At 37.5% G+C, this 26,257-nt stretch overlaps 2 protein-coding genes and 2 non-coding genes across 4 annotated transcripts in view; all 4 read left to right on the top strand.

Moving 5' to 3' along the window:
• LOC132906007 (ATP-dependent helicase brm-like) overlaps positions 1-26,257 on the top strand; it is a 167,406-nt gene that overhangs the window by 56,774 nt on the left and 84,375 nt on the right. The gene's annotated exons all lie outside the window — the stretch shown is intronic.
• Trnan-guu (transfer RNA asparagine (anticodon GUU)) lies at positions 10,997-11,070 on the top strand. The gene has a single exon. It is a non-coding gene; the product is annotated as a tRNA-Asn (tRNA).
• Positions 12,766-12,839, top strand: Trnat-agu (transfer RNA threonine (anticodon AGU)). Its single transcript has one exon. It is a non-coding gene; the product is annotated as a tRNA-Thr (tRNA).
• The window catches only part of LOC132906011 (nuclear pore complex protein Nup88), a 72,602-nt gene continuing 59,702 nt past the window's right edge, over positions 13,358-26,257 (top strand). The window contains exon 1 of the mRNA XM_060957831.1: positions 13,358-13,650. Within this exon, the coding sequence (XP_060813814.1) occupies positions 13,447-13,650 (204 nt within the window). The 5' untranslated portion in view covers positions 13,358-13,446. The remainder of the gene's footprint in view (positions 13,651-26,257) is intronic.

Genomic DNA, 26,257 nt, shown 5'->3' with positions numbered 1-26,257 from the left:
TTCGAGGGTTGAAATTGATAGGGTGGCGCTGATATAATCTACGATACACGTGAACGCAACAACGGACCCCGTTTTTTTAATTTCGTCGTAATCAATAATTCAATCCGCACTCGATCCTACTGATCGATTCTTTCAAAAACCACGAATCGACCACCTCTTGGCGACTAAAATAAAAGGCATTGCAAATATTTGTAGATATTAGTACAAAAGCTGCAAACTTGTATCGGAAAATATTTTGACAATTTCTGAGGAAATAATCATATCTTATTCACATACGTAATTAACTTTCCTCGCATGTCTTCGATTGCTCAATTTTCAATACTTTTCCAATATGTTTAGTAAATTAACTAGAAATACATTTCAATAATTCAGTAGAGCTCAGATTAATCACATCTGCCTCAATTAGATAGTTCGATGTGTATAATTTATAAAAAAATCGTAATGACAACAAAAAGAAATGGAATTTCCTGCTCGAGAATCAAGGCATCTTTGATTCTCGTCAACCCCCTTGAAGCAGCAACGAATAAGGCAGCAGTGATTTACCGAGTGAAATTTGAGTATCGCGAAGCACGCGAAATGCGTATCGTGAATCCAATATATTGTTCATGGGCTCCCTCTATTGGATGGCCATAACTCATCCGGGATTCAATAACATAAGAAAACCACACGTAAATACGCATTCTCCTATGAGACACGAAAATTCATTGGAAGGTTTTTAGTTAACTTATACGTCAACTACGTATTCGTGCACCTATCCGAATGTAAATGTGTAAAATGAGAAAAAGCAGCGTGTGTACGATATTATTCCTCAAAACGAAACCAAAGTGACACTCGGTCGCTATGCAAATCATACTTTTTAAGGAACGACGAATGGACGCGAAGTTGAAGAACGACGGTCACGCCAAACTGTAATTTCATACGAGAACCAGCGAAATACCAGCGATTCTTTTGGCATTATCAAACCTGAAACACGTTATGGTATCCTTCCGAACGATACTCATAAATCTTTAGTCTTCTATCGAACAGATCAGCTAAAATTTACACACAACACTACGAAATTAATACCTAAGGTTCATTATGGATACTAATTTTAATTTTATTTTGCTTTCTTATATTTCATACGAAATATCTTCGATTTAAAATTCAATCACTTCCAGAATTTGCAAAGTCTTCAAATACTGCTTTTAGAGTTTCTTCGTACAGAAACGATTTATTGCACAGATGTGTTTGATGACGATTAACGGCACAACAAAATATAATGAACAGTATCAGTGCATTAACTTCGAAAAAACGTTTCGTACGTATTAACCCAATAATTATTTCTACAGAAATTAACTCGATGACTAGTGGCAAAGACAATTACGTCTTCCTTTTAATTCTACGATTTTACCGAGACTTAAGAAATACCTAGAGGGAACCACATAAATAAGGTATTAATATTTCTGAAATATTGATAAATAAGAGAAAAATTACAAGAGAATATCTGAAAAGAACTAAATAAAAAAAGTAAGTACCAATATTTTCAAAAAAGACTCAGTCGTTCGCATGTCTTATTAACGCTCAACGCGGACGAAGACGTATTAAGGGTGCGCGAATGGAAAATAATGTAAGATCAGTTTGCAGCTACCCCTTTCTATCGGGGAGTCAGAGAGCCGTTTTGCATGGCGCTTCCAGTCGATAAGAAGACGGTCGGCTAGCGACCCCTTAACCTTCCATCGGCGATATCTACCGTACCGACTCAAGCACGATTCAGCCTTTCGTTTCATGGACGATGACGACGATGTTATGCAACTGCGATGATACACCGTGGCTGTGATAGCATCTCGTTGATGTTTGCACGGTAGAAGGGAGCGCTCCCTTCCCTCACCACTAGGAATGTTAACGGGATATCTTCATGTCCCCGATGCATTGGTGGTTATCGTGTAAACTGCATTATAGATTAGCTACCAGCTACGGTAATAGTAATAGCAATCATTATGCAAATACCCGACGGCGCAATCTGCCGCCTCCCTAGACCTCCGCGAGGTTGGTTCGCCTTTTACGCTGGATCTTGCTTTCTCTTTGCTACTCGCGATATTTCAACTAAACGAAATGATGAGTATCTTCTTACAACTTGTTAGTGTTGGAGGGTATCAACGATGAACGATGTACAAGGGATAGATGACTGAAATAAGTAAGTTTCACTGGTAAAGGTAGGCTCGCGTATATCGAGTAGCTTTTCCATACGAGAAATGAAGTTTATACGGTAGCGAATTTCTATCACTACATAAAACCATAACGATTAGTTCAAGTGAAAACTAGAAAAACTGGAAAAGGTTACATCGGTATTTTATATTTTATATTATATATCGTATGGATATTTGTACATCGTTTTTCTTTAGATGAAATTCACGGTTGTTGAGTAACCATAAAATAGCGTAGAAAAACCGATTCAGATCATCCATCAAATCAGAAAATCAATTACCAGAATTCTTGGCAAGGAAGCTACGTCCTGGACGTTTCCTTGGAGGTTCCTCCTCCGAATAATGATTCCGGTGCGTGTCTTCCGGACGTCGTCAGTGACAGAATCCTTCGTCGGAAATAAATCGACAGGCAGTCACGAGCCATTCGTTTCCGTTGGCGAAAATGCATTTCTCCATTAATGTTTCATATTCCCCGTAAGATACGACCCCAGAGACACAATTCATTTATATGTCGTATTCATTTATATCGCTCGGTGTGCACGGATCGTGCCAATACTCGATCGACCCTCCCTGATCGTTTGTCATGCGAGCAGCGACTCCGTATACGTATAACCGTTCACCGTGCACGCCATTCTTGCATTCGTCATAAATTCACACGACATCGTGAGCTCGCGGTTAGTGTAATTACCGGTGAATGTAATTACTTTTAACGTGAAACGTGAAGGCTATTTGCAAAAAAAAAAAAAAATGTACGGTTCGAAACAAGTAAAAGTATGGTAATAGATATTAAGAGTTAGATCCAAGACCGACAAATAAGTTATTTTCGCGGTAATCGTTAAAACTTGTAGGACGAATGATATACTCGAGATAGCCATCTAAGTAGCTGTTTTAATGCTAATTCTCTTCAAGTTTCCATTAATTTACCAACTCTGAAATCTAACATTATAAGAGTTTGTACCTTTAATATGCGTAATAGTAGCTGTGTATTTAGTTTTTAAAATTCTTTTCATATTCTGTGATCAAAAATTTATTCCATAAGGATTCAGTTAAGGTAAATTCGTTAATGATAAAACAGTTTTATTTAAGTTTCAATGCATTGGTTGTACTTACAAAAATGTAAATTTGCATAAACATAGATAGTGTAATTATAGTTGATACGCAGAATAATTGAGAATAGAATAATTAATCCTACGGTTCTTACAAATTAAACACAGAATTTCCGCGAGGTACAGATATTTAAGCAACCAAAACGTAAAATATTTCCGAAACTCTTGTAACTTCGTGTTTGTACAATTTATAATATCGTCCTGACAGTTGAACGACATCGTGTGTCGGATTTTTACCGTGCTTGCAGAAGACAGTTCGCCGAAAGTCGACCATGTACAATGGCGGATAACGCCGGTATGGACGGTAGGTGATTCTTTAAGCGTGAAATAAATAACTCGGAGGGCTCGACCGAAAATGTGACGGAAACGTTTCTGACCCTCACCCGTAGCCACGTCACGTTAACGAGAAAAAAAGCAGGAGGGCACATTTTAACGTCAACAATTAAAAATATTGTACATATATTATCACGTTGGTCTCTTGGTCCCTAGCTTCATCTTTACCCGACTTTTACAACCGTAAGTTTATTTCATTCAGAACTGTCAGGAATTACATATGCCACTGAAACTTGTCTATATTAATACGGTCATCGTGATAGAATTTATTTTACTGCTGTGACTGAGGATATATATACGTAGATATTATCTATGAATAACAGAGAAACGAAGTAGAACGATATGATCGAATACCACAGAGGAAGACATAAGTCAGATTTCTCTTTCTCACGTGAGAGCAATTCTATGATTCAATACCTTGAATATTACTAAATAATTCAACCTATGTTATCGAAACTATCTTTTTATTAAATTTGGTTATGGGTTCTGCTGACAAATATTTACAACAAAAATATTGATTTCAAAAATATTAGTTATAATAATTTTGATATTAGGTATGTCGTTAATTCTTTCACGAAACTTCATGAATTTGTCTCTTCGAGAAGGTATATATTTTTGAACCTAATAGGTTGTTTCCCTACTTAACTATTCTTTTTTGTAACTTTTTTAAATAACATAAAAATTGGAAAATGAGTAAATTTACTAAATGTAAATAGTAATGTAAATGTAAATGTAAATAGAGTAAATGTACTTTTCACGTCTTTTTTTCCACCTGTAATCTTCGTATAAGAACAGCATATGAACAGCAGACAGAGCAATAAATTGAGGAAATCGAATGTCTGTAAAGACGATGAAAGGAGGTGAAAACCGAAGGAGCCGATTGATAAATCGAACAGGCTATGGAACAGAGCAATCTTGCGCAAGAACGATGTAGTCCTGGCCAACGGACGGCTGCCAGACCCGTGCACCATTTATACAAGATGCCGGAGAATTGTAGAACGAAAAGGATTCGCCATCGGTGAAAGGCAAGGGAAGACGAATCGACGACACCACCGTACGAACCCACACTCGACGTCTTCCATACGTCAAAGCCACGCCAACTCATCTTCCCTGGCTTACAGAAATGCTCCAGTTCTCAGGCTGGATTAACACGTTGCTCAACAATTCAATTTTTCTCTTAATCAATCTTCGGATTATCTAATTCGGGCATATCACATCCTTGCAACAAAAGTGACACCACTCGAAAAATGTGTTTTCACCCTATTTCATGAACGTGGTTCTTTCCGCTAATAAATTTGATCAATAGAATAAGGGCGTTATTATATACGAAGACGGATTTCTTTATGTTTTTGGAGCATTAAAGTTATTTTAGCCGCTTTATTTTAACAAAACAGAGAAAAATATTAGATATATTCTTTCAAAACAAAAGCTTAATTGTACTTGTTAGTGAAAATATAATAATATTTAGCTTCTATCGATTCAGATATTTCAGTAATTGATCAGAAAGGCGCAACTAGATTTTGTAGCGTTAAAAAAATGAAACGGTTAAATTGTACGATAATGAGAGAATTTGAATTTTAGGGAGAGTATTATCAGGAAAATCAGTTGCGAACTTGTAACGTTTCATGATTATGGCCACAAGAACATATGAATGTTTCACTGCCCCATAACCCTTTCAACGATGATATACCTGCAAGAAAGTAATTAGCTGGAAGTTTGTTAGGTGTTAGCCATAATTGATTTGGTTGATTCCTATTGGCGATTCAGCGAAAGCACTCATGCTTAATGAAATGTCGGAGATAAGGACAAGAGAAATGTTCGAGCTGGTTATTGCCGTGGTTTATTCGTATTTAATGCGCGCTCGAAAATAGAACTTTCTTTTATTCGCTTCATTGACGTAAACGACTATTTCCTTGCATTTTTAAAGGTACAATATCAAATTTATTTTCTATATTAAAAGTTTCCAATCTTTAACAAATTTATAACGCAGAATGTCACCATGAAAACTACTGGCGATAAATATTTATAATAACGTAGAAATTGAAACTATGTCATCCTATCAGCAGAATATCTAATTATATATTATAGAAATTTATTTCGCTTAATTCTATTTTATGTTTAAATCATTTCCACTTACGATTATTCATCGCAATATACGATTGAATTGTACATATGTATATTCTAAATGTTGAAATTCTCTCATAAAGCTGACTTAACGCAATTTTTAAAACATGCATCTCAAAGAAAGCTTACTCTTATTGTATCATGCCCGAAACGGATTATTCTTTCACCCTTACAACTCATTTCGATGACAAATAATTTCAGAGATAATCGTGTAAAAAGACTAGGAACGAGACACTCTGTATAATTAAATAGGATCGCTTCGTAATTAGGGTAAAATGGTTTCAGAACGCGCGTGCCTTTGTACCGAGCGTAAAGAAAGCCTCTTCATGAATGTCGTACCATTATTGGATTGTATATTAAAGTTTGATTTTTCACGTAATATCGTTAAACGTAATGTAGCTTGGCCAAATCGTGAAGGAAATTTTTAAAACAGTACAATTAAACTGCGGATTTTTATGCAAACCCATATTTTTGTGAATAGAATTACAGTATCGAAATCTAAACGCAAATCTCTTGTACTAGATACTATTAAACGAATACTCTACTTTAAATATTTTATATGCATTTTTGTATATCACGTGGATATCTGTATCTTTCAATTTCTCGTAAATACAGATCAAAAATCGGATATTTGTTGAATTTAATTGGCATCAAGTAACTGAACTAATTTGAATGAGATCTTAGATTGGCCAGACATACTCAATGCGAATACATAAACCTGTATTTCGTAGAAATAGCTTTTTTAATTCGATTTATACGTATGACAGATTATTAGTTCTCCTTTCGTTGCGAATGGAAGTCATACTTCTCGCGAAGCATTTCTTTGTAGAAAAAGCTTATGGATATTCCGTGGGGTTGAAAACGTACGTGTACATACGTATTATATGCGAATACGTCAGAATTTCGTGGAGATGAAACGAAGGGGAGGCCGTCAGACAGACATGCTGCAGTCAGATAGCGGAAGTGGTAGATGACAACTTCCGATGGACTGCATTGTATGTACGAGTCGCATGTAAAGTGTGGAGGAATCAAATGTGAATTCATTCTGACACGACGTTTCCTGAATTCCGCTTCTTTCGATCGGGATTTGCGTAATCGCCGAGAAACATTCGCCGCGAGATAGCTTTTTCGACGACGCTAACTTTCTTATAGAGGGAAGATGGAATGCGAAAAAAATGTCTGCTTGTGTCTGATAGAATACGACATAAGGAAGAAAGTATAATGATTTCAATCTTTACAGATGAGTAAATTGGACAATTCTCACTTCGATTACAAATACTCGTTTTAAAAAAAATGGAGACCGTGAGACTTCGAATTTAAACGGAGATTATTCTAACACAAAGGAGTAAACAATCTGTTACGTTCAAAGATATAACCACTTCATAAAAATAAAAGTTTTACTACAAAGTTTTATAAAAAATCAACAATTACTAATATTGTGATCATTAATATTTTTTGGAAATATCCAAGAAACTGGTAGAAACATATGTTTAGCCCCAAAGTCAAAAGAAAGAGATTAAGGGAGTAATATAAAATTAACAACAACGAAAGATGTAACTTATCATTAATTTCAATTAATTTCAAAATATATTTCAAATTATTTTCTCATTTACCGTGCAACGAGTTAATAAGAATATAACATTATGTATATAAACTTGTATCATCAATACCATCGCATCCTACAGTGTCTCTCAAGAATGTCTCTGAACAGACTGATTTTTCAATTGCAAACGTTGAGCCAGTTGCTCAGACGGTGTTATTAATACAGATTACATCTTTCCGTGGGCGACGAGCGAAATCATTTCAACCAGTCCTGATTGCCACCACATGCGGGTGCGTTTAAAGTCGTACTAATTAACACGGCAGCGATTCAAGATGTCGGTGCTGCATGGCGGAATGGGTTGAGACGGTGGAAGTCTTAAGGCGGCGTGTTCTCTCCGGGGAGCCAAGTGTTAGGAGAATTAACAGCAACCCCTGATCTTGGCCCTCTATGCTATCTCCCTAATAATAAACTGGTAATTCCCAATGCCCCTATAAGTTACTCCCTTTCAACGCCACAATAACCTACGAGTGTTAAGACGTATTGTCTACCGGGTGTTCGGTATTCGTTCTGCCACACGCACGAGTCCGACGATCATCGGTTGATGGATGAATCGAGAAACAACCATAGCTTTGATGTTAAAGCCAAAGACTAAATTGATTGTTAGGCAGACAGCAACGCGGTTTCCACTGTTGCTTCGAAATATGAAACTTGCTTGGGGCGGGGGGGGGGGGATATTTATGCAGTATATAACCAATTCTGTAATACAGTTATTGAACATAGATCTTTGTGATAAAGAAAATAATCAAATGCTAATCAAGTAAAAGTGATAAGTAAATAACAGATGAATCATTTTATTTTCTTGAAACTTTAATATAACTTACTTCCAAGCTTCGTACTTTTCAATAATGTTTCAACAATTTAACTCGTCTTAGTGTATAATAATGCAGACAAATGATTCAGATAACAATAGTACATGATGATAATATACAACAAACATGTAAAGAAAAATAATACGAAATATAATTCCAAAATATACCTAGAGCTGGGTAACGAAGAAAAGGGGTAGTTGGCGGTTAACGAACCAGAATTGTTGATTAATCGACGGTTTCTAATTTATCCGGTGAAGTAAGCAAATACTAGGGGCAAGACAGAATTTCCAGATTCCTCGGCCACGTTTACCACGATGGAATATTGATGATCACGCGTTTTGCATATGTACCCTCTTCCGGACATTTAGCGAAACTCCGTCGACCGGAAGGTAATTCGCAGTTCGAATGAATTCGTCATGATTTCGTGAGCAATGTTCACCCGTTACATCGTTACAGGATGTGCTCACCTTCATCATAGACATCCAACCGCGGCTTGCAAAGTGCCTTGCTTTCGAGACGGGTTTTCGAGGTGTAAAACGACAGAAAGAGAGAGAAAGAAAAGCTTGATAGCGAAACAGAGAAGATGAAAACACGGGGTTGTGAACTCAAGAGAAAGATTCGACCTCTCGGCGGAACCGCTTAGATTTATGAGCATGAATTTCTATCCAATAAGAGGCGCACTTTATGAACGTGACATTTCCTCATAGTGTTCTTCAACGAAACGTCTCGATACTGAGAACAAATATTTTAAAGTCAGGTTAATATTCACGTGTCATTGATAATACTATACATATACATACATGCAGTGGTTTCTCTCTTGTTGGTTTTTTAGTGAATTGTTCAAAGATAGTATTTTGCTGCGTCCAAGTTCCTTAAATTTTAGTGATTTCTCATTTCAACTGTTTGCACAATTTTTTTCTCAGTTAAAAGTAAACTAAAAGTGACTCACAAGAAATTCGGAGTTTACAGTGGGATTAGAATGATTTTTATCTTTCTTTTTTATAAGGAACGATTCATAGAATTTGCAATTGGTCGCTTATCATAGGCCTGACATAAGTTTCAGATAAACCTAATCACATGGTTGAGGACAGACACTAAAAAGCAACGGGGAACGTCTTATTGCGCGCGAAGGACTTGTTCTGCTGTGTTTAGCCGTGGATATCTGCTTCGTAGATTAGGAACAGAGGGAATGGTAACAGTGACCGATAAATTTCATGGCGACTGTCTCTTACTTGTAATTAAACGCACAATTTAAACGGGCCGTTAATGTCAGCATGCCCAAACCAAAGTGTCTTCTCTTGGTAGGTATGCTTAGAAAGCTGGTTTAAGGCTAGGATCAATTGGATCGTGTTACGTAATAAATAGTGAACCAGCGAAACTAACAGTTGTAAAAATGTACTACTCCAAGTTTTATCTTCTTCTGAACCTTCTATTTTGCTCGTAGCTAAGAGATAATGACTTTAGAATTGCACAGTTGCTTAGAGATACCTGAAAACAAGTATCTAAATACATTGAGAAAACTGCAGTTACAATTATTCTCCTTCTACAGTTCCTGAAACGATACATTTTCAATCATACTAATCAGAAATAGATTTTAAATCCCTTAATGTTAGAAATGATTCATAATGACATTATTTGCAAATACTTCTTTTATATAAGAATATTCAAGTATATCATAAGAATGTTTTAAATCAACAAGAATAACATTCTATTCGATAAAGACTCGCATACATTGAAACAATCCATGCATGTCACGTGACAATTACAAGCGTTATCGTCGATCCATCATATGAAAAAAAGGAACATGATTTCATTATGCATGCGTATAAACGAAACGCGTTCCTAATTACGGCATTGTGACGACCCATGCCACGTACCAGTCGAACATCTGCGATCCATCGTGACGGATAAATCACCTTGGGACCACCCTCCAATCGCATCTCGGCCATCGCCTTGCATATAGACAGTTACTAATGAGCCAACCCCATTTAATTAACCGTATATAGCTTCGACGCAACTGCCGGACTATTTCCTGGTTAGCACACCACGCATTGTAGTCCTCTTTCGACGCAGCCCTTCTTTCACTGCCGGTTCAGGGACTGATACATATTTCGTTAGCAGTAGGTCCTAAGTGAGCTACATCTGTTCGATATGCATTTGAGATATGATTTTACATATTTTATCGAAGATAAAACGTTTGATACAAACGAGACAGAAGTTTAAAAAATGTATATCATATTATACTAACTTGCAGGAGTGAAGATTAAGAAAATTGGATACCATTATTTTCATGTCTGAACGAGTTTCATATGTATAGATTGCTGTCTTCGTATTTAATGTGTTACCATGCAGTTCAATTCCTTTTCTTTTCTTTCCTTTTTTTTTTCTTTTCATAATAACGCTTTCGATATCTAATATGGTTCATTTGAATACATATATAATGTTATGAAAATGTAAAACGTTATAAGTTGAGAGGTTTATTCTCCCGAACTGTTGTATAAAAACTACTACATATTGTATATGCTTTGCACTAAATATACCAAAAAATTAGGTATATTTATTCATTTCATATTTTTTATTGAATAAACGTAAAATTATCTCTTTCAATACCGATGTACTATATACGTATTACAAATCGCATCGAAGTAAAAAGTCGTCTTCCATTTTTATATCATTACAAACGAAGAATATTCAGAAATAATATTAAAAAAAATATGCAAAAATAGATTCAACATTTATTAGGCAGTTACACATATCAATTACATGAATTTGATAACGAAATATAATAAAATAAAAATAAAATAACTGTCATCTTCTTAAAAAAGATCGCTACCAACGGCCTCCGTGGCGCAATCGGTTAGCGCGTTCGGCTGTTAACCGAAAGGTTGGTGGTTCGAGCCCACCCGGGGGCGGTTTCTTTTGTTTTTGGAATCTTTTACGCATACAATAATAAACGTAAAATCAATATCCTTCATTCGTTTGCACCTTCTTTTGACATTAACAATAAAATTTTCAAGTAGAGTAATACTACAAACGTCATTTTATAATTGAGAGACTCCGATTCCTCTACGATCTAATAATTATGTTTTATTACTAGATTTGCAAATATTTCCATTACTGTTTTACTAAGAAGATTATCATCAAATATTACATATTTCGAAATGCGTACATAGCAATTGGGTGCACGAAGTCGATGTTAATAGATCAAAGATAGAATTCGGTTATGCGAATTTGATTATGGGATAAGACTATGATGAAATGAAATGAGATAATTATGAAGAAATTGTGTTTGAAATGTAGATGTTTAAATCTGAAACTAAACTGATTGTTTTTAAAAGTAGTCTTTCATTATTAATTACGTAGTGATTATTAGCGCAGAAGTATTGAAATAAATGGTATATAATATTTACTTCCAATATATATTAATAGTATATTATTTCAAATGGCATTGGTGACCGATTGGGACGAAATTTGGTAGAATTCATTGGATAAGATTGTCGATTTAAAATGTATCTTAGTTTCGCGAAGTCACGCGTTCTGAAGATACCGCCCCCCTCCCCCCCCTATATATGTAATAAATCTTCGCTGCTATTAGATCATCGTGTTGGCGATAGTGTTTTCGTGATTTATTTAACACAATCAATATTGATGTCTCTCTTTAATCCCTTAGGTGTGATGCGTCAGTATAGTGGCTTTCGCGGATGTCATATTACGAGGCGCCACTATAGAGGCTCACTCTACTGACTCATTTGCTCACAGTTTGAACTAAATGATGTATTTCATTTGTATTGCTTCACACTTTTTTCATCCTCGCAATGTTTTATAACAGTGTTAACAATATACAGGCAGAATATATAGTCTTTGTTTTTGATACGTCAGTGTCAGATATCAACTGTTGCTTTCCGTTAAAATAAATATACCATTATTAGATGCTCTTTTTAACATGCCGATCCGTATAATTTTTTAGAATCTTCAACCTCAGAATGTCGCTTCAAAACAGAAAAAAAGAACAATTTGAAAAACACTATCGCGCTATGAGTGTGAAAATTGTGACGTGGGTCTATGTGTCGTACCGTGCTTTAAAATATATCACACTCAGTTGTATTATTAATTATTAAAGTAAATTATTCAAGTTAAAGTATATGCATCATATCTTTAAAAAAAAATTATAATTTAATTATCAAAAACTTAATTCCAATGTACTTGCGTAGAGAACAGCATTATCCGTCACACATTGTAGTGCTGTATCGTTTACGCGTAATTCGCGTCAAACTCTGTCATACAGAGGAACAGCACAAAATTCAATCATACCTAAGAGGTTAAAAGGATCGTTGCTTTTCGCTCATTAAGTAGTTTTGAGTGTAATATATACGTAATGTATATTTGTACCTCAGCCATATTCATGTTAGCATTAAAGGATCTATTATACATACATATATATTTTCAGTTCTCTTATTTCACTCTATGATATCCAGCAAATTTCATCTCAATTGGCCAAATTTTGTCTTGGTCGATTTAAATAAAGAAAAATAATATAAATCATCCATACACAAAATTATTACAAATTTCTATGTTTAAATTAGAAGTTATAAAAATCTGATTTCAACGGCGCCGTGGCTTAGTTGGTTAAAGCGCCTGTCTAGTAAACAGGAGATCGAGGGTTCGAATCCCTCCGGAGCCTTCGCTCGCAGAAGCAATATTTTTATTTTTTTTCGATATGTAAAAAAGATCAAAATTATTGTATTTAAATAAATGAAATCGAATTTTTATATTTTTGTAAAACAATAATTTTTATATATATGATATGATATACATATTGATACATATATATATGTACATCATTGACATAAATGTGTACATATATACATACTTTGAATATTTGCATATAAGAAAATACAATATATTACAAGTAAAATATAAGCTCATCAGTAATTGAATAAATTTTTATTAATATAAAATCAGTATAATGTTATCTGTATGAAAAGTATTCTGAAGTAGAACATACGTATATAAATAAACAAATAGGCTATACATTTATACTATTCGTATCATAATCTGATATTAAAGAATAGATAGCCTTAATTTGTTATGTATTTTCTTTTATTTGAATTTATTAGAGAAAAACAGAATAAAGTCCAAAAACGAATAACCAAGTTTACGCGACAGTGTCGCCACATATATCTGACTTTGCAAAGGTGGCTGCCTTGCGCGCCAAATATACCAGTGAAGGAACTTCGTTGTTGTCGTTTGCCGTAGTGCGCCGTGTTATAACCTCATTTCGGACGAAAATGAATTCGTATACGGATCCGCTTCGTTTGAACAAACAACGTTTGTTTCTAGATTTGATGGAAAGTTTGCCAAAGAATATTAAGGATACGAGGAACATCTTAGAAATTCGTGACAATGTGCTGTACGTGTGGAACCCGAAGGAATTTTGTGTGATGACATTAAACGTTGCGACAACGCGTGGAAAAAACGATGTCCCATATCAAGTAAGTCAACAACATTTAATTCAAAGACAGATTGCATGATTTATACAAAAATGGATTGAAATCAGTGATGAAGTATATATTTACGTCTAATGGTTTGTTGTATACAGACCTAACTAACCTCCATAACGCTTCTTAAAATGTGCGCAAGCGCTTTGCTTTATTGTGTTCGTACGTTTAAACTTCTATAACGTATAGTAACATCACATAATGGAAATAAAACGATAGTATACTTCGTTCTTTTAAATTATTGCGAACTTTATCGTGAAAATTAAAAAGGTTTCTTTCTTTAATACATGAAAATAATATATTTTTTGTTATGAATGCTATATAAATTTTACTTATTGATATCTAGAAACTATTTTCTATACTGTATTCTATTTTTATATAATCTATACTAAAAGAATTCCAAAAAATTAAAAAATTTGTAGTATATTAGTATTAAAAGTGTACAATCAGTAAAAATTATGCTGAAGCGATAATTTGTATTTATTATGATTTAATGTAGTAATATTATTATGTTTATTATGTGCAGATTCGTTTTAATACTTTTTCTTGTATAATGACTCATACAAATTTCGATTTTATGAATCTCATTCTTACACTTTTACTAATTGATCACCCATTTGTTCAGTCATTAAACTTTCTTTGGATATCGATTATTATTAAGGTAATATATATACAAAATTTTGCTACATCAAAAGAAATATGATAATCAATCCTCGTAATTAGGATCCGTAAAATGTTACCATGTGCAAATAGAATACAGCCTAAGCATCGAATGAAAACCCAGTCATCGATAAACGTGATAAACCGTCCTAACTCGCTTTACACCAATCCATTTACTATGTTCTTATTCCAATTAAAAATCTCGATCGTTAAAAGTACATTCAACGGATAAGCTTAAATTCCCAAGCAATGAAAGAAATTACGAGAGTCGTGCGAAAAGGGCTCCGATCACTTTGGTCGGACTAATGGTTCCGTGAAAACGGGAGTGACATTTGGTCGTTGGTTAAGCAGAAGTTGCTCGATAACCTGGACCATTACCGCGGCACGATGCGTTCGCTTTACGACGATTACCGCGAAAGCGTTTTCTCCGGCGAACTTTTGATTCGGACCGATTAAGCTCTGGCTAAATTATGGTCCACGATACCAATATACACACTTGTAGGGGAGGGCGCGTGCGCCTCTCACTACCACCATGTCCCACTGGTTAATCGGTGTACGTACATACGCGCGCTAGTGGAAAATGATTACGTGGTAAATGAAAGGGAAGCGGCATGGCGAACTCGCTACGGTGAGAATGGGCAGAACGTTTCGTTCTCGGCTGTGCTTTTATTTCATTTCAATGGCACCGTGGGATCAGCGGGTACATTAATGCCTGGGTGTCCTGGTGTATGCGCTCGCGCGCCACCGCGACCGACCAAGCGGACGCGCGAGAGACCAAAAGACCGGTGAGGGGATAATTTATAGGAAATGGGTTGTTCGACGCTCCGGAGTAATTTAATTAAAATAAATGTCCGTACCGCGGAGGAACGTTACCCACGAACCCGCGGTCCACAACTGCGAATAAAATGCAAATTCAGACCCTTCAACTGGGTTACGTATGGGTATTCGTAGGTAGGTAGATAAAGAGTACGCGCCGAGGGGGAATAGAGAAGTCTCGCCAAGGGTCAACCTCTTTCGTCCTCTTCCTTTTTCTATCTCTCTCATTCTCTTCGGGGACCGATCATCGCTCGCTCACCCGTTGATTTGATAAGGGAAAATCCTGAGGTGCCTCTATCCGCTTCTGTCGGTCCACCCCTTTTTCTATGGATATTTCTGTAGCTGCTCCTCTCTGCTCGATCTCCAGAATCTTCAGAAAAAATTTAAAGGATTTATTGGGTTGGTAGAATTTTATTGGGTAGGTGGGAGTATGGGGAGTAACAATTGTTCATGAAGCAATGCGTTTTTGGCAAGTTAGAATATATTCTTGTAATATAACATTTGTTTTATTTCTAAACGAAAAAGACATGTTTCTGCCTACGAATCGACCAATTACAATTTTATTACTCGTCGCTTCACTTATTTAATTACATTCGTTTTAAATTCTCCCTATATATCTATTATCAATATGTATCCTCTGAGATAAGATTAATCAGTTATTTCTAGCCTACTACTATACATCCCTTTGAAGCATACATAATACATTAATCTATATTTGTTTCACGTCTGTCAATAGGTATAACGCCTTAGTAACACGCAATAAGCAACTAAAGCGAGAACTTACGTATATTTCTCTAAATCATTAAATTTCAAATTACATGATTTTAGAATGTTTCACCAGATATCTACTTATCAACATTCACTTTCTACAAAATACCCTTGAAACGCTCATTTCTAGAATATTTGCCAAGAGTCCCGAGGAAACATTGGCAAACCCAAACCAAACGTGATCCAATTGCGAAGCAACGAACTAGTAACCTGTATCGTATCGAATAACCTGCCCTCTTATTTTTCTCACCTTACACATGGTTAACATCGAGGGCAACGATTCTGAACGACCAAGGCTCGTTTGATAATTTTTCTAAGAGTCAATTGAATCGTCGCCGAGTTCCAAGGGCCACTTTATGGCCGGTACGTGCATGCGCGTTGGCCGACTGAAATATCGGTCGTAAATAATAAAAGTTAGCGAGGTTCCTCCCTGGCGCGCACGGCGGGACTTTAAACCGGAAGATAGGTGTCGCAGGATACGGACGAGGCAGTGTAGAAGGGGGTGGCGACGAGATGAGGAGGGCGAAAGAGGCAACGCGGGGTAGCATCAGGGTGTGGGGCGGAGACAAAGACGCGCTATTGTCAACCGCTCCGCCATCGGAACCACCATCCGCCGCGGGAAACTTTGAATCATTTTTATTGCATAGAGTTATCTTTGTTACCAGCGGAACGAACGTCTAAACGCGTCCTCTCTGTCCCTTTCTCTGCTCTTTCTCCCTTCGTCTTCCTTCCAACCGACCCCACCGACACCCACCCCCTGGTCGTTCGTACAGGTTATTCCCTACCGTCGTTGGTCCTCGCCTTTCTGTTTCCCTCTACCTGCACCACCACCCTTTTTGTTCTTCTCGCTCGACGCGAGATAATACGAACGAGGAAGCGTTCACACCCCTTTGGCTGCCCAAATGGAATAAGTTCTTTAATTCGCGAATTTACCGCCGCTCTAACGAATTGCCCGTCCTTCTCGTCGAGATAACAAGCTTTCCTCCTAGCCCCGTTCCCACCTACAAGTTTTAATTCTTTCCTGTACTCTAGGATCGTCAAGTCACGCGGTGATCTATGGGAAGTTATCGAATTCGATCGTCACTGCCCGTAGCTTCTCGCGTTTTTCTGACTTTCCGAAAGTTGAAGAATAACGCGAAAATTCTGATGTAGTAATATCTTTTCTTCGTTACTGGAGCTATCGATAAAGACCATCAGTTTGTAATTTTTCATGAAAATTTGACAAATTCGCAAGACCGGATTTTTGCAAATACCTTTCATTTTGATCTCTTTGGAACAAGCTTTGTATTTCGGCCATAGGTAGTTCTAGTATGTTAAAGGAACAAAGAAGGTGTGAGATCCTTTCGATGTATGGTACGGTAGCAATTCACCTAGCTTACGTGAGCTTTTCTACATACCATCCAGTAGGAAGAGGTCATCTTATCTAAATTAAAAGTGGTTACTCTCTGAATGGCGTTCCAAGGTCGAAACGCACAACGGAAAATCCTGTCTCAGGCTGAAAGAATGGAATATCACGTAATAAGCAAAATCCTCTGGACGATAATTAAAAAGCAATTTTACGGTGACATTTGTACCTACAACGAGGTTTCTTGCCAGAGGTAAATACTCGGACACGCTGGTATACCGCGTGGCAATAAGAATACACGTATAGGGGTGGTCGCGTAGCTACACGCGTGCTTCCAAACGTACAGAGTACGAAAAAAAAGCTAGGTGTCTAGCTTTAATCAGATTATTCTCCGTTTCTCAGTCGCTGGAAATATTTTCAAACTGTGTGTTGTAACGTTTATCTTACGCTTGGTGCTTCTTTATGTATGAAAGAAAATTACTATAAAATTTTCTTAAATGGATATAATAGGGAATTATTAATGCATTAAGGATCAAGCACTGGAATATACTGCAGGAATAAATTAAAGAATATTAAATTGCATTATTGAGAGACATATATCAAGATACGAAATATTAGAATAATATGTAAATACATAGATTACATAGAAGACATAGATGTACAGAGATTTATTATTATGTAAGTAAGACCCTAAAAGAATTTCAGAATTTAAACAAGAATAGTTCATAGAATTATAGGATCTTGGTGGAAGAAGAAACAACGACGAAAAGAAAATCAAGTATAGAACAGAATTGACTGAAAAAATAAAAAATTACAACTGAAATGTTTTTTTATACAACTTTAGTTCTTAATGGATTAACTGAAAATTATTAAAAGATGGATCTGGTAAGAAACGCGTTAGTAACGACTGTCAGATGCATTAAGCGAATCACTTGATTTTCTCCAACCATAAAGGCACCCCAAATGGTTTAACCCAATTTCCACCACGAATTTGTATCAGCATCACTCTATACTCATATACGCATGTATGTATATGCATATGACCATTAACAAACGAGGGAAATTCGTACTACATAGCTGCTGCCTAAAGTTGCGTTTCTTTTTCGACATCGCATCACAATCCCCAACGCTCGTTGAAGAAAGAAAGAAAACGACACAGCAGCGAAAATGTATCAGCGTGGCATGGTGGTAGAACGAAATACGCATGGCAGAGAAGGGAAGGAGAGAAAAGAGGTATGAGTTGGTCCATGTCTACCACAAAAGCCATTGTCCGCCACTTACTGAATTCGTCGAGGCTCTCTCTCACCCTGGCGCCCCTGTCCACAGTGCACACAGGGCCCCACTCTACCAATGTAAAACACTTCCCGTGAATTTTATTGCTCCACGTACCTCCTCGTTCAGTAGCACGTACAAGACCACCTAACCTGTGCCTGTCAACTGACTGCTGGATCATCCTCCACCCCCGTCGTTTGCTTGTACGACCGTACACGGAATTCACCACCGTACAGGGTGTAAAACAAATATGTGTCGAAGCCCAGGCTTTGCGTTCCATCGAGACGTCTTCTCATCAAACGTTGTAATTCTCGTCTGATCTTTCGAACAGAGGATCGTGCGTCCTTTTTACTTTCGAATAGAAAGTTGAATCTTTTACTTTTGGATTTTCTTGTGGCTGAGATTATGAAAACATAGCTCTCAAGCGTTGATATTTAAAATTATTACGATTAATGTTGAAACTTTTACGTAGACGTTTCGTATGTAAGTGGTTAATCAAAATAATGCTTTTTTTAAACTGAAGGTATAGTTTATTTTTTTCGAATTTGAGAAAGTATAAAAAACTTTGAACATAATCTTGTAACTTTTACACCCGTTAAGCATGTCTATATGTAACTTTCAGCCAGGACACTGGCTTTATCTTTCCAAGAAGGCAGTATACATGGAAAACGGAGTACCGTTAAAATACTCCTTGTATCTTGGAAAATAGCATGCATGCGTGAAACATACCTTGAATATTCTCCATTATCGATATTATACGATGACGATGATTTCGTGCTAATAGGCATCTACGATGTATTGTTACCTTTTAACTGAAAATCATTATCCTATTTGGGTTGGATGAATTTTGTTTCATCTTCTTACTAGTCTCGTAATAGCAAGTAAATATGTTTTTAAGAAATTTTGGTTCGCATATTCTGTTGCGCGAAATGGGATCTTTAGACCTTTGTTTCTCATTTTTGGTTTTCACTGGATTCACAAATTTGTTAAAAACTGTGCTGTGATAAATAGAGGCCTGACCTAAATCTTACGGGACGCGTGCGGGGTCGCTTGGAACGAACCAAGGGTGGAAACAAAGACAAAAAGGGAAATCAGCTTTTTAAAATACTGAAAATGGCAGAAAATGCGAAATAAGTGTATTAAAAATTTAGTTCACGATTCTTCTTTGAAAAAAAATAATGCTGTAGAAAGAACAGAAGGAAGTGTAACACAAGGAATTAATTATGTTAAATTAATTCTACATTTATCTCTAAGAAAGTATAGTTTTTCCTACTCCGTGGCTAATTTGTGCTCAAACCTAACTTTCTTCACTATCCTAGGATTTCAAAAGATTAAAGTTAAATTCTGATACATATACAATCCAAGATCATTAACTTCGTATAAATTCGTCAAATTATTTATCTTGTATCTCTATCGTTTACAATCTCGCTCTATTCCTACTAGCATTTATGAGTATTAAAAACGAGAAAAGAAGCTCCCTCTTAAGAATGTTCGATTGCCCTGAGTATCGAAGGATGGGATATTCCGGTGGTAGGCGAGAGTTGAAGCGAGCTGAAGTGGCTCAGGCGATCCGCAGGGGGTGGCTTTGTCAGCCTTAGAATACCTTGGCAGGCTAATGCATTTCCTTTACAGTTTTAATGGGCATTCATAACTAAGTTTAATAATGCCGGTAGGAGGCCAGCCGTCGCGGTTGCATATCTAATAATTCCACGGCTCCACCTCGCGCAGGAAGTGGCACACAGCACGGATTTTAGTGGTGGCTGCGCGAGTTCATCCCCCTACTACTCTTCTTTACCAAAGCTGAGCTCGAAGACGCGCACGTTCGACCTCTTTCTCTTTTTCCCCTTCTCACGCCCTCTTTTCTAGTCCCTCAAGTCCCGTTCCTCTTCGACTTCCTCCGGGCGGACACTTGGAGAGTTTTCACCCTGCATCGAACCGATTCATCTATTATTCGTTTTATAACGTTTCACGGTAGTTATCCGAAACTTGGCATTTATTTCTGACATACGACTGTAATATAGTTATCGAACCACCTTAAAATACTTCTTCAAATGGGTCTCCTTTTATTAAAAAAATGTTATTTTACCAATTCGTATTAATTCTCAGACCGACATCTTTCCTCGGATATTGAACTATATGCGTTAGAGAATAGGCTCATCCTACTTTATAAGCAGCGTTCAAATACCTATAAACACTCTATATACGACATAAAGGAGACATCGATGTTTGTTTCATACACAGGGAGCAATAATTTCAGCGACAGCGCACACAGAAGGCTGGTCTTAATGCCATTGTACTACTAGCTCGAACAATAAGACTGATCACGGCTAATTGCCATCCATTTAAATGGAAAACTTTGCGGCCATCCATGCGACTTAATCACCCACGGAATCGTGTACAAGGAGAATCTCCCGTTCCGTTGAAGATCCTTGGGCAGCAGTGTTAGCGGGTGAGAAGGGGTTCCGGCATAGCCATGGCATAATGGCGTTTTGGTTGTGGACCAAGATATAAATCCCAGCACCGTTATGTGGCACAGAGTACCATCTTAGTTTGGTCTTCGCCGCGTCGACGACGAGAAGCCAGCGGCGCCGTCTCTAATAAATAACCCCAAGACAATGGACACTGTCCAAAACACGGTAGATCTTACGCCTTTAACTTGGGTACCAAGTCTTAACCCTTGGCCGTTCCGAGCAAAGCGCCCGGTCCTGGTCCCCTACCACTTTTCTTCAGTCTCTTGCCACCTCTACGGAGACACAACCCTCTTCCTCCAGCGGTGGCAAAGAGCCGCGAGTCCCAACGTCGCGGTACCCGAGCTTCCTCGCCTCCTTCTCTTCTCTTCTCTTGCTGGAATTATAATGTTTGTTTCTAACAAATTACCATGATAATGCCGGGCGTCGCATGGCGAAACCGTGTCTTCGGTGGCACACTTAAATTACGCGAGTACGAACAACGCCGCCACCGGCGAGAACGCGACCGGAACATCAGCAATGCTGCCGAGACGACCAGAGATTCCTGCCGGGTAGTTGTAATGTTAATTAGCCATTTACCTAACCGTACACCCTGTACACAATCAGATCCCCTTACTCCAGGTATTTCCAAGTTTCCTATCTTTAAAATTGTCATTAGAAGGAATCCAGAGGATGAAAGATTTTGATAGTCAAAGGAGATTTTGGTAACTAATCCTGATGAAGCGAGTCGTCGTGATTTATATATTAGCTAATTTTATAGATCATGAAATTTATAGGCATAAATGGTAATAATTTTTTGACATGATAAGAAATATTGCACCATCTCGTAGTAAGCGGCAGGTATCGTTTCTTTCTATTTCGCTAATTTTCGTAAAGGTGTTAACTGTCCAATTCGTTGCAAGTAACGAAACAGTGATAATATTGAAATTTGTCCTTTCTATTTTTTTATATTTAACCCCGCGTAAGCTTCTAATATATTTGTCTGAATTCTCGATCTAGAAAATATACATTTAACTCTGGAACGTTAAAACGATAAGAATTAGTACGTTAGGACGCGGTGTTGGAAAAGCAAAATTTGTTAAAATAAGTTTAAAATATAATAAATTTAATATAATAAGTTTCATAGTCTTTCTTCACGACCGTTCGCACAATGTATCGTTACGAAAGGTGGTAGATTTCGTCCTAAAACGCGTTCCCGTCATCGTATTCGCCGACACGTTGAGCTGGCGCGGCATCATAAAAATTACGTCGAAATCTACGAGCAACGACGTAATACTTTTCACATTTTCGAGCGGACAAGCCATTATATGGAGTGGCTGCGAGGCCACGAAGGCGATAAACTTTATTTTCCAAAATCGTCGGGACGCACGTCCGATGCGTACTCGCGGTCGCGCCCTCGCGTCGTTACGATCGCGATAACACGCGTCCGTAGAAACGTACGACGAGAGATGGCCGAGGATTCTGGGGAAAAAAACAAAAAATTGCCAGGCGCATATTTTTTGGTTGGTCGCGCGAGATGGGGGATGCGCCACCGCGACGCTTTCACCCCCGTTTTTCCTATAAAACCGTGTCGAAATGTTCGCTCTCCCGCTACTACGACATAATGACCGGCACATAATTCACACATTCGACAAGAATATTCAGCAACGCGACGATTTAAATAGCTATTCTGACCAAGTTTATTAATAAATTGAATGTTTGCTATAACGTTTCTGTCGTGTATATTGATAAGACAGCCAGACTGGTGATAGGGATTTTATCGTATTACTTCTGTGCCAAAAGATTTTATTCCTGTTCCATTGAACGTTACATTGGAAATGTACGGGATAATATTTATGACATTGTTTAAACAATTAGCAGTTCGTAGTTTGTTTTACATGTGATGCTTGTAGGAATTTGTGGACAACATCGTGGACTTGTTTCATCCGTTAGAAATTAAGTTAAGGGCCCAGAGGAAAAATGATACAGATTACGAAATTCTGAATTCGAAGTGAAGTTAATTTTTCAAATTAAAATGAAATACTTGTAGAGAAAATAGATATACTTTAGAGCTGCAAGGTTCGAACTTAAAAACTTATTTAGTACCTAAGTAACTGAAATACAATTTCATCGCTGCATTTTATATCAAGCAACGTAACGGCTCGCTTTTCTACGTAAGATTGCATAGTCTTATAGTCGTAAAAGCTAGGTGAAATTTGAACAGCCGTGCAACTGCCGTAACTGCGACAGAGTCGAGCGAGTTGGCTACTATATCGAAGGCAGTGTTACGACGTTGCTTTTATTAGAAATCTGCTACATTACACGAAACTTTTTCAATACCTGTTTTCATCGTTCTTACGCAAAGTTACGTATCAATTTAGATGGATTTAAAAAATTGTCCTTAATCTTTTTACGTCTGTAATAACGCGTTCAATTGTTCTTTCCCCGCGCATTCTTAACTCTTTAAATCTATCATCAAAGAAACTTACGTTAACGCTGTCGTTGGTAAATTTTTATTTTCGAAATCGATACAGTCAAACAAGTGCAATCAAATATTTTCTCATTGTCTAATATAAAAACAAAAGAGATAATATTCAAAGAAATTCTTGGACGAAGAAACTTCATCCACGATAACCTGTAAATATCAAGTCGTTTGGAGATTCTTCAAAATCAGGAGAAAGGATGGATACATGGAGAACGAACAGTCTCTCTGAGAATCGGTTAAAGAATAAGGTTATAAAATTAGAGAAGACGAAGGGTAAAGGGGCGAAGGGGAGGGAGGTGGCGAACGAACGAGCGGGTGAGCAACGTCTGGCTTGGCCCTGGAGCAGTAAATCCAGAAACGGTGTTACGGGGCGGCCCGGAGATAATGCGCAATCATTTTGGAATGGAAATTAAAATCAGATGATGAATCCTAACGATGCCGTTTATTATTTTAATTTTCCGCGAAGACCGCGGCAACGCAGGCTACCAACCGCTCCTACAGACGTCGTCCGCAGCACTGGTAACTCGAGTTCGAGACACTAAATTACCTTCCTATTAGCCGTATAATTACAAGATGGCCCCGGTAATTTCCGTTTATTCCGACTTCGTCTCGCCGAACTGGGCTTTATATTACAAGCTATAAGCTTTGCCTGCCACGTCGAGGAGGAACGCGAGGCCGAGTTTTCCCTTATCGCCGTCGTTAAGCGCGATTTTCATTCGCAACTTACCGTACACGTCGATATTACGATCGAGACTTAACTATTTCAAGATAGCGTTCGGGAAATGTTACCATAGTATTTCATCTTCTTTGGCGTTCAATTTACTTTTCTATAGACGACGGTATTATAATGTAAACAGACGTCTCTGTTAAGGGGCTGAGGAAAGGGTTGCGTTTATACAGTAACGCGCCAAGCACTTGGCACTATCTAGCAGATAGAAACGTTCTGTCTAAATGAATGAATTTGAGACTCTTCGGGCCTCAAAGTTAAAAATTTCTTCTTTTCTTCGTACATCCGTATATTTGTCCGTGTTGCATTAACGTTTACAATTGTTTTAAACAAACACAATTAACATTGACGTTGAAATAAATGCTCAAACTTCTCATAGTTTCCATGATTCCGTCAATAGAAAAGCGAAAAGATTGCTAATTAGGGTAAGTTCGACTATAGGAAGTAGAATTCTGAAAAATGTTCAGCGTCGTTTCACCCTTATAAGCTTCTGAACGTGCCAATAATCAGGGCTTTCGCTCTTTACATCGCAATAAATCGTTGATTTCGCGCCCCCTTTTTACACGCTGGCCCGACAATTTGCACTCGCAGTGATACATAAATGCAAACTCGGTCGTTTTCGCTGTTTAACCTCCTCCGTTTTTCTCAGCACATGCCACCGTTTCTCATGGCTTGTTATAACGCAACTATAACATTTTACGATGCTCGTAACGCCGATACGATAACCCAGCATCGTGGCTGGCAGCCGCAGGCATCGGTTCCTCAAAGACGTTCGATCGCATTTCGTGTATTTTGAAGGTTGAAACGAAGCCCATTTAAGTTACGTGGTATTACAATATTACAGAGGGTTAAATCGATTTTTCAGCACAGAGGGGAAGAAGATATGTAGTGTGTAGAATATAGCTAATCGAATAAAGGAAGTGAAGATTTGCGTAAAACTCATAATACATAAAAACTTTGAAAATAAAATTCTTAAGTAACTCGTAGTATGTCCATACTTCGTACGTGCATTTAACATCACGCTGATTGCTAAAGATAAAATCAGAATAAGGAATACATTACATCTGTTTTATGAAAATTGTGTGATTTTTAAGAAGAAAGGGCCAAACACACGGAAGAACGTAAGAAACGAATGTACCTAGCCCAAATAGATCTTGGGGCTATTTGATATTTAAGAAAAACTCGAGCAACTGATATAATCGTAGAAATTTTCCACGAGCGGCATTCGTCTAGAAACTGAAACAACCGCTTTGGTACAGCAGTAATACAGAGAAAGGAGGGATTGCTATTCTTATTATTTCTACAGACGTTATTTCATGCTAACAAAGAAAAGTGCTTGGCTAAGGCCAATATACCTACTTTGTTTCTAACGTCCGTTACGTAAATTCTGTGCTCGCTTTCACATACTTCCAAGATTACTTTTCTGTCCAGCGTAGAGCTAGGGGGTAGGTAATTAAAACCTCGAGTAGGTAAATAACCGACTGCCAGACCGCCAGCGGAGCTACCGAGAAATGTAATAAGTAGGCGAGTCCGTAACCTTAAAAAGGGAGATCCTTAAAAAACGTCGGCCACCCCTCACCCCCATCTCTTCCACCTCCTCGACCACCCCTTCTCGTCCCCACCCACCTCCAGATCTCCCATTTTTTGTGTTAATTTGAATTTCGTAATTAACCGGCTACGTATGAATTCTCGAGAGAATACATAAAGGTCCTTCCTTTAATTTCCGCGAGGATTCGTTATAATACCGCGCCCCCTTGCACGCTGGAACGTGGATTTTCTGACCTCGAAGGGGACGACCAGGATGCGTGGAAAGGAAAATGGCCTCGGAAGCTTATAACCGGAATATTGTATGTTTCCCGCAATGAACGACGATACCTTGGAAATGAGTTTCTCCTTTTGGTATTCGTTTTCCTTTCGTCCCGTTGCCAGTTCATTTTATTCTACGATTTTAGGAACTAATTAACCCTTTCTAATGCCATATTTTTTAAATCTTATTTAATTTATTACTGTACTATCGCACCGGTACTAAGTGGTTCATTATAATTATTGGTTTCATTGTATAATTATAAATATCTCTAAAG

The sequence above is a fragment of the Bombus pascuorum genome, chromosome 4, assembly GCF_905332965.1.
Source record: "Bombus pascuorum chromosome 4, iyBomPasc1.1, whole genome shotgun sequence".
Lineage (NCBI taxonomy): Eukaryota > Metazoa > Arthropoda > Insecta > Hymenoptera > Apidae > Bombus > Bombus pascuorum.
The sequence above is the reverse complement of the archived record's forward strand: the minus strand, read 5'-3'. Positions and strand labels throughout refer to the sequence as shown.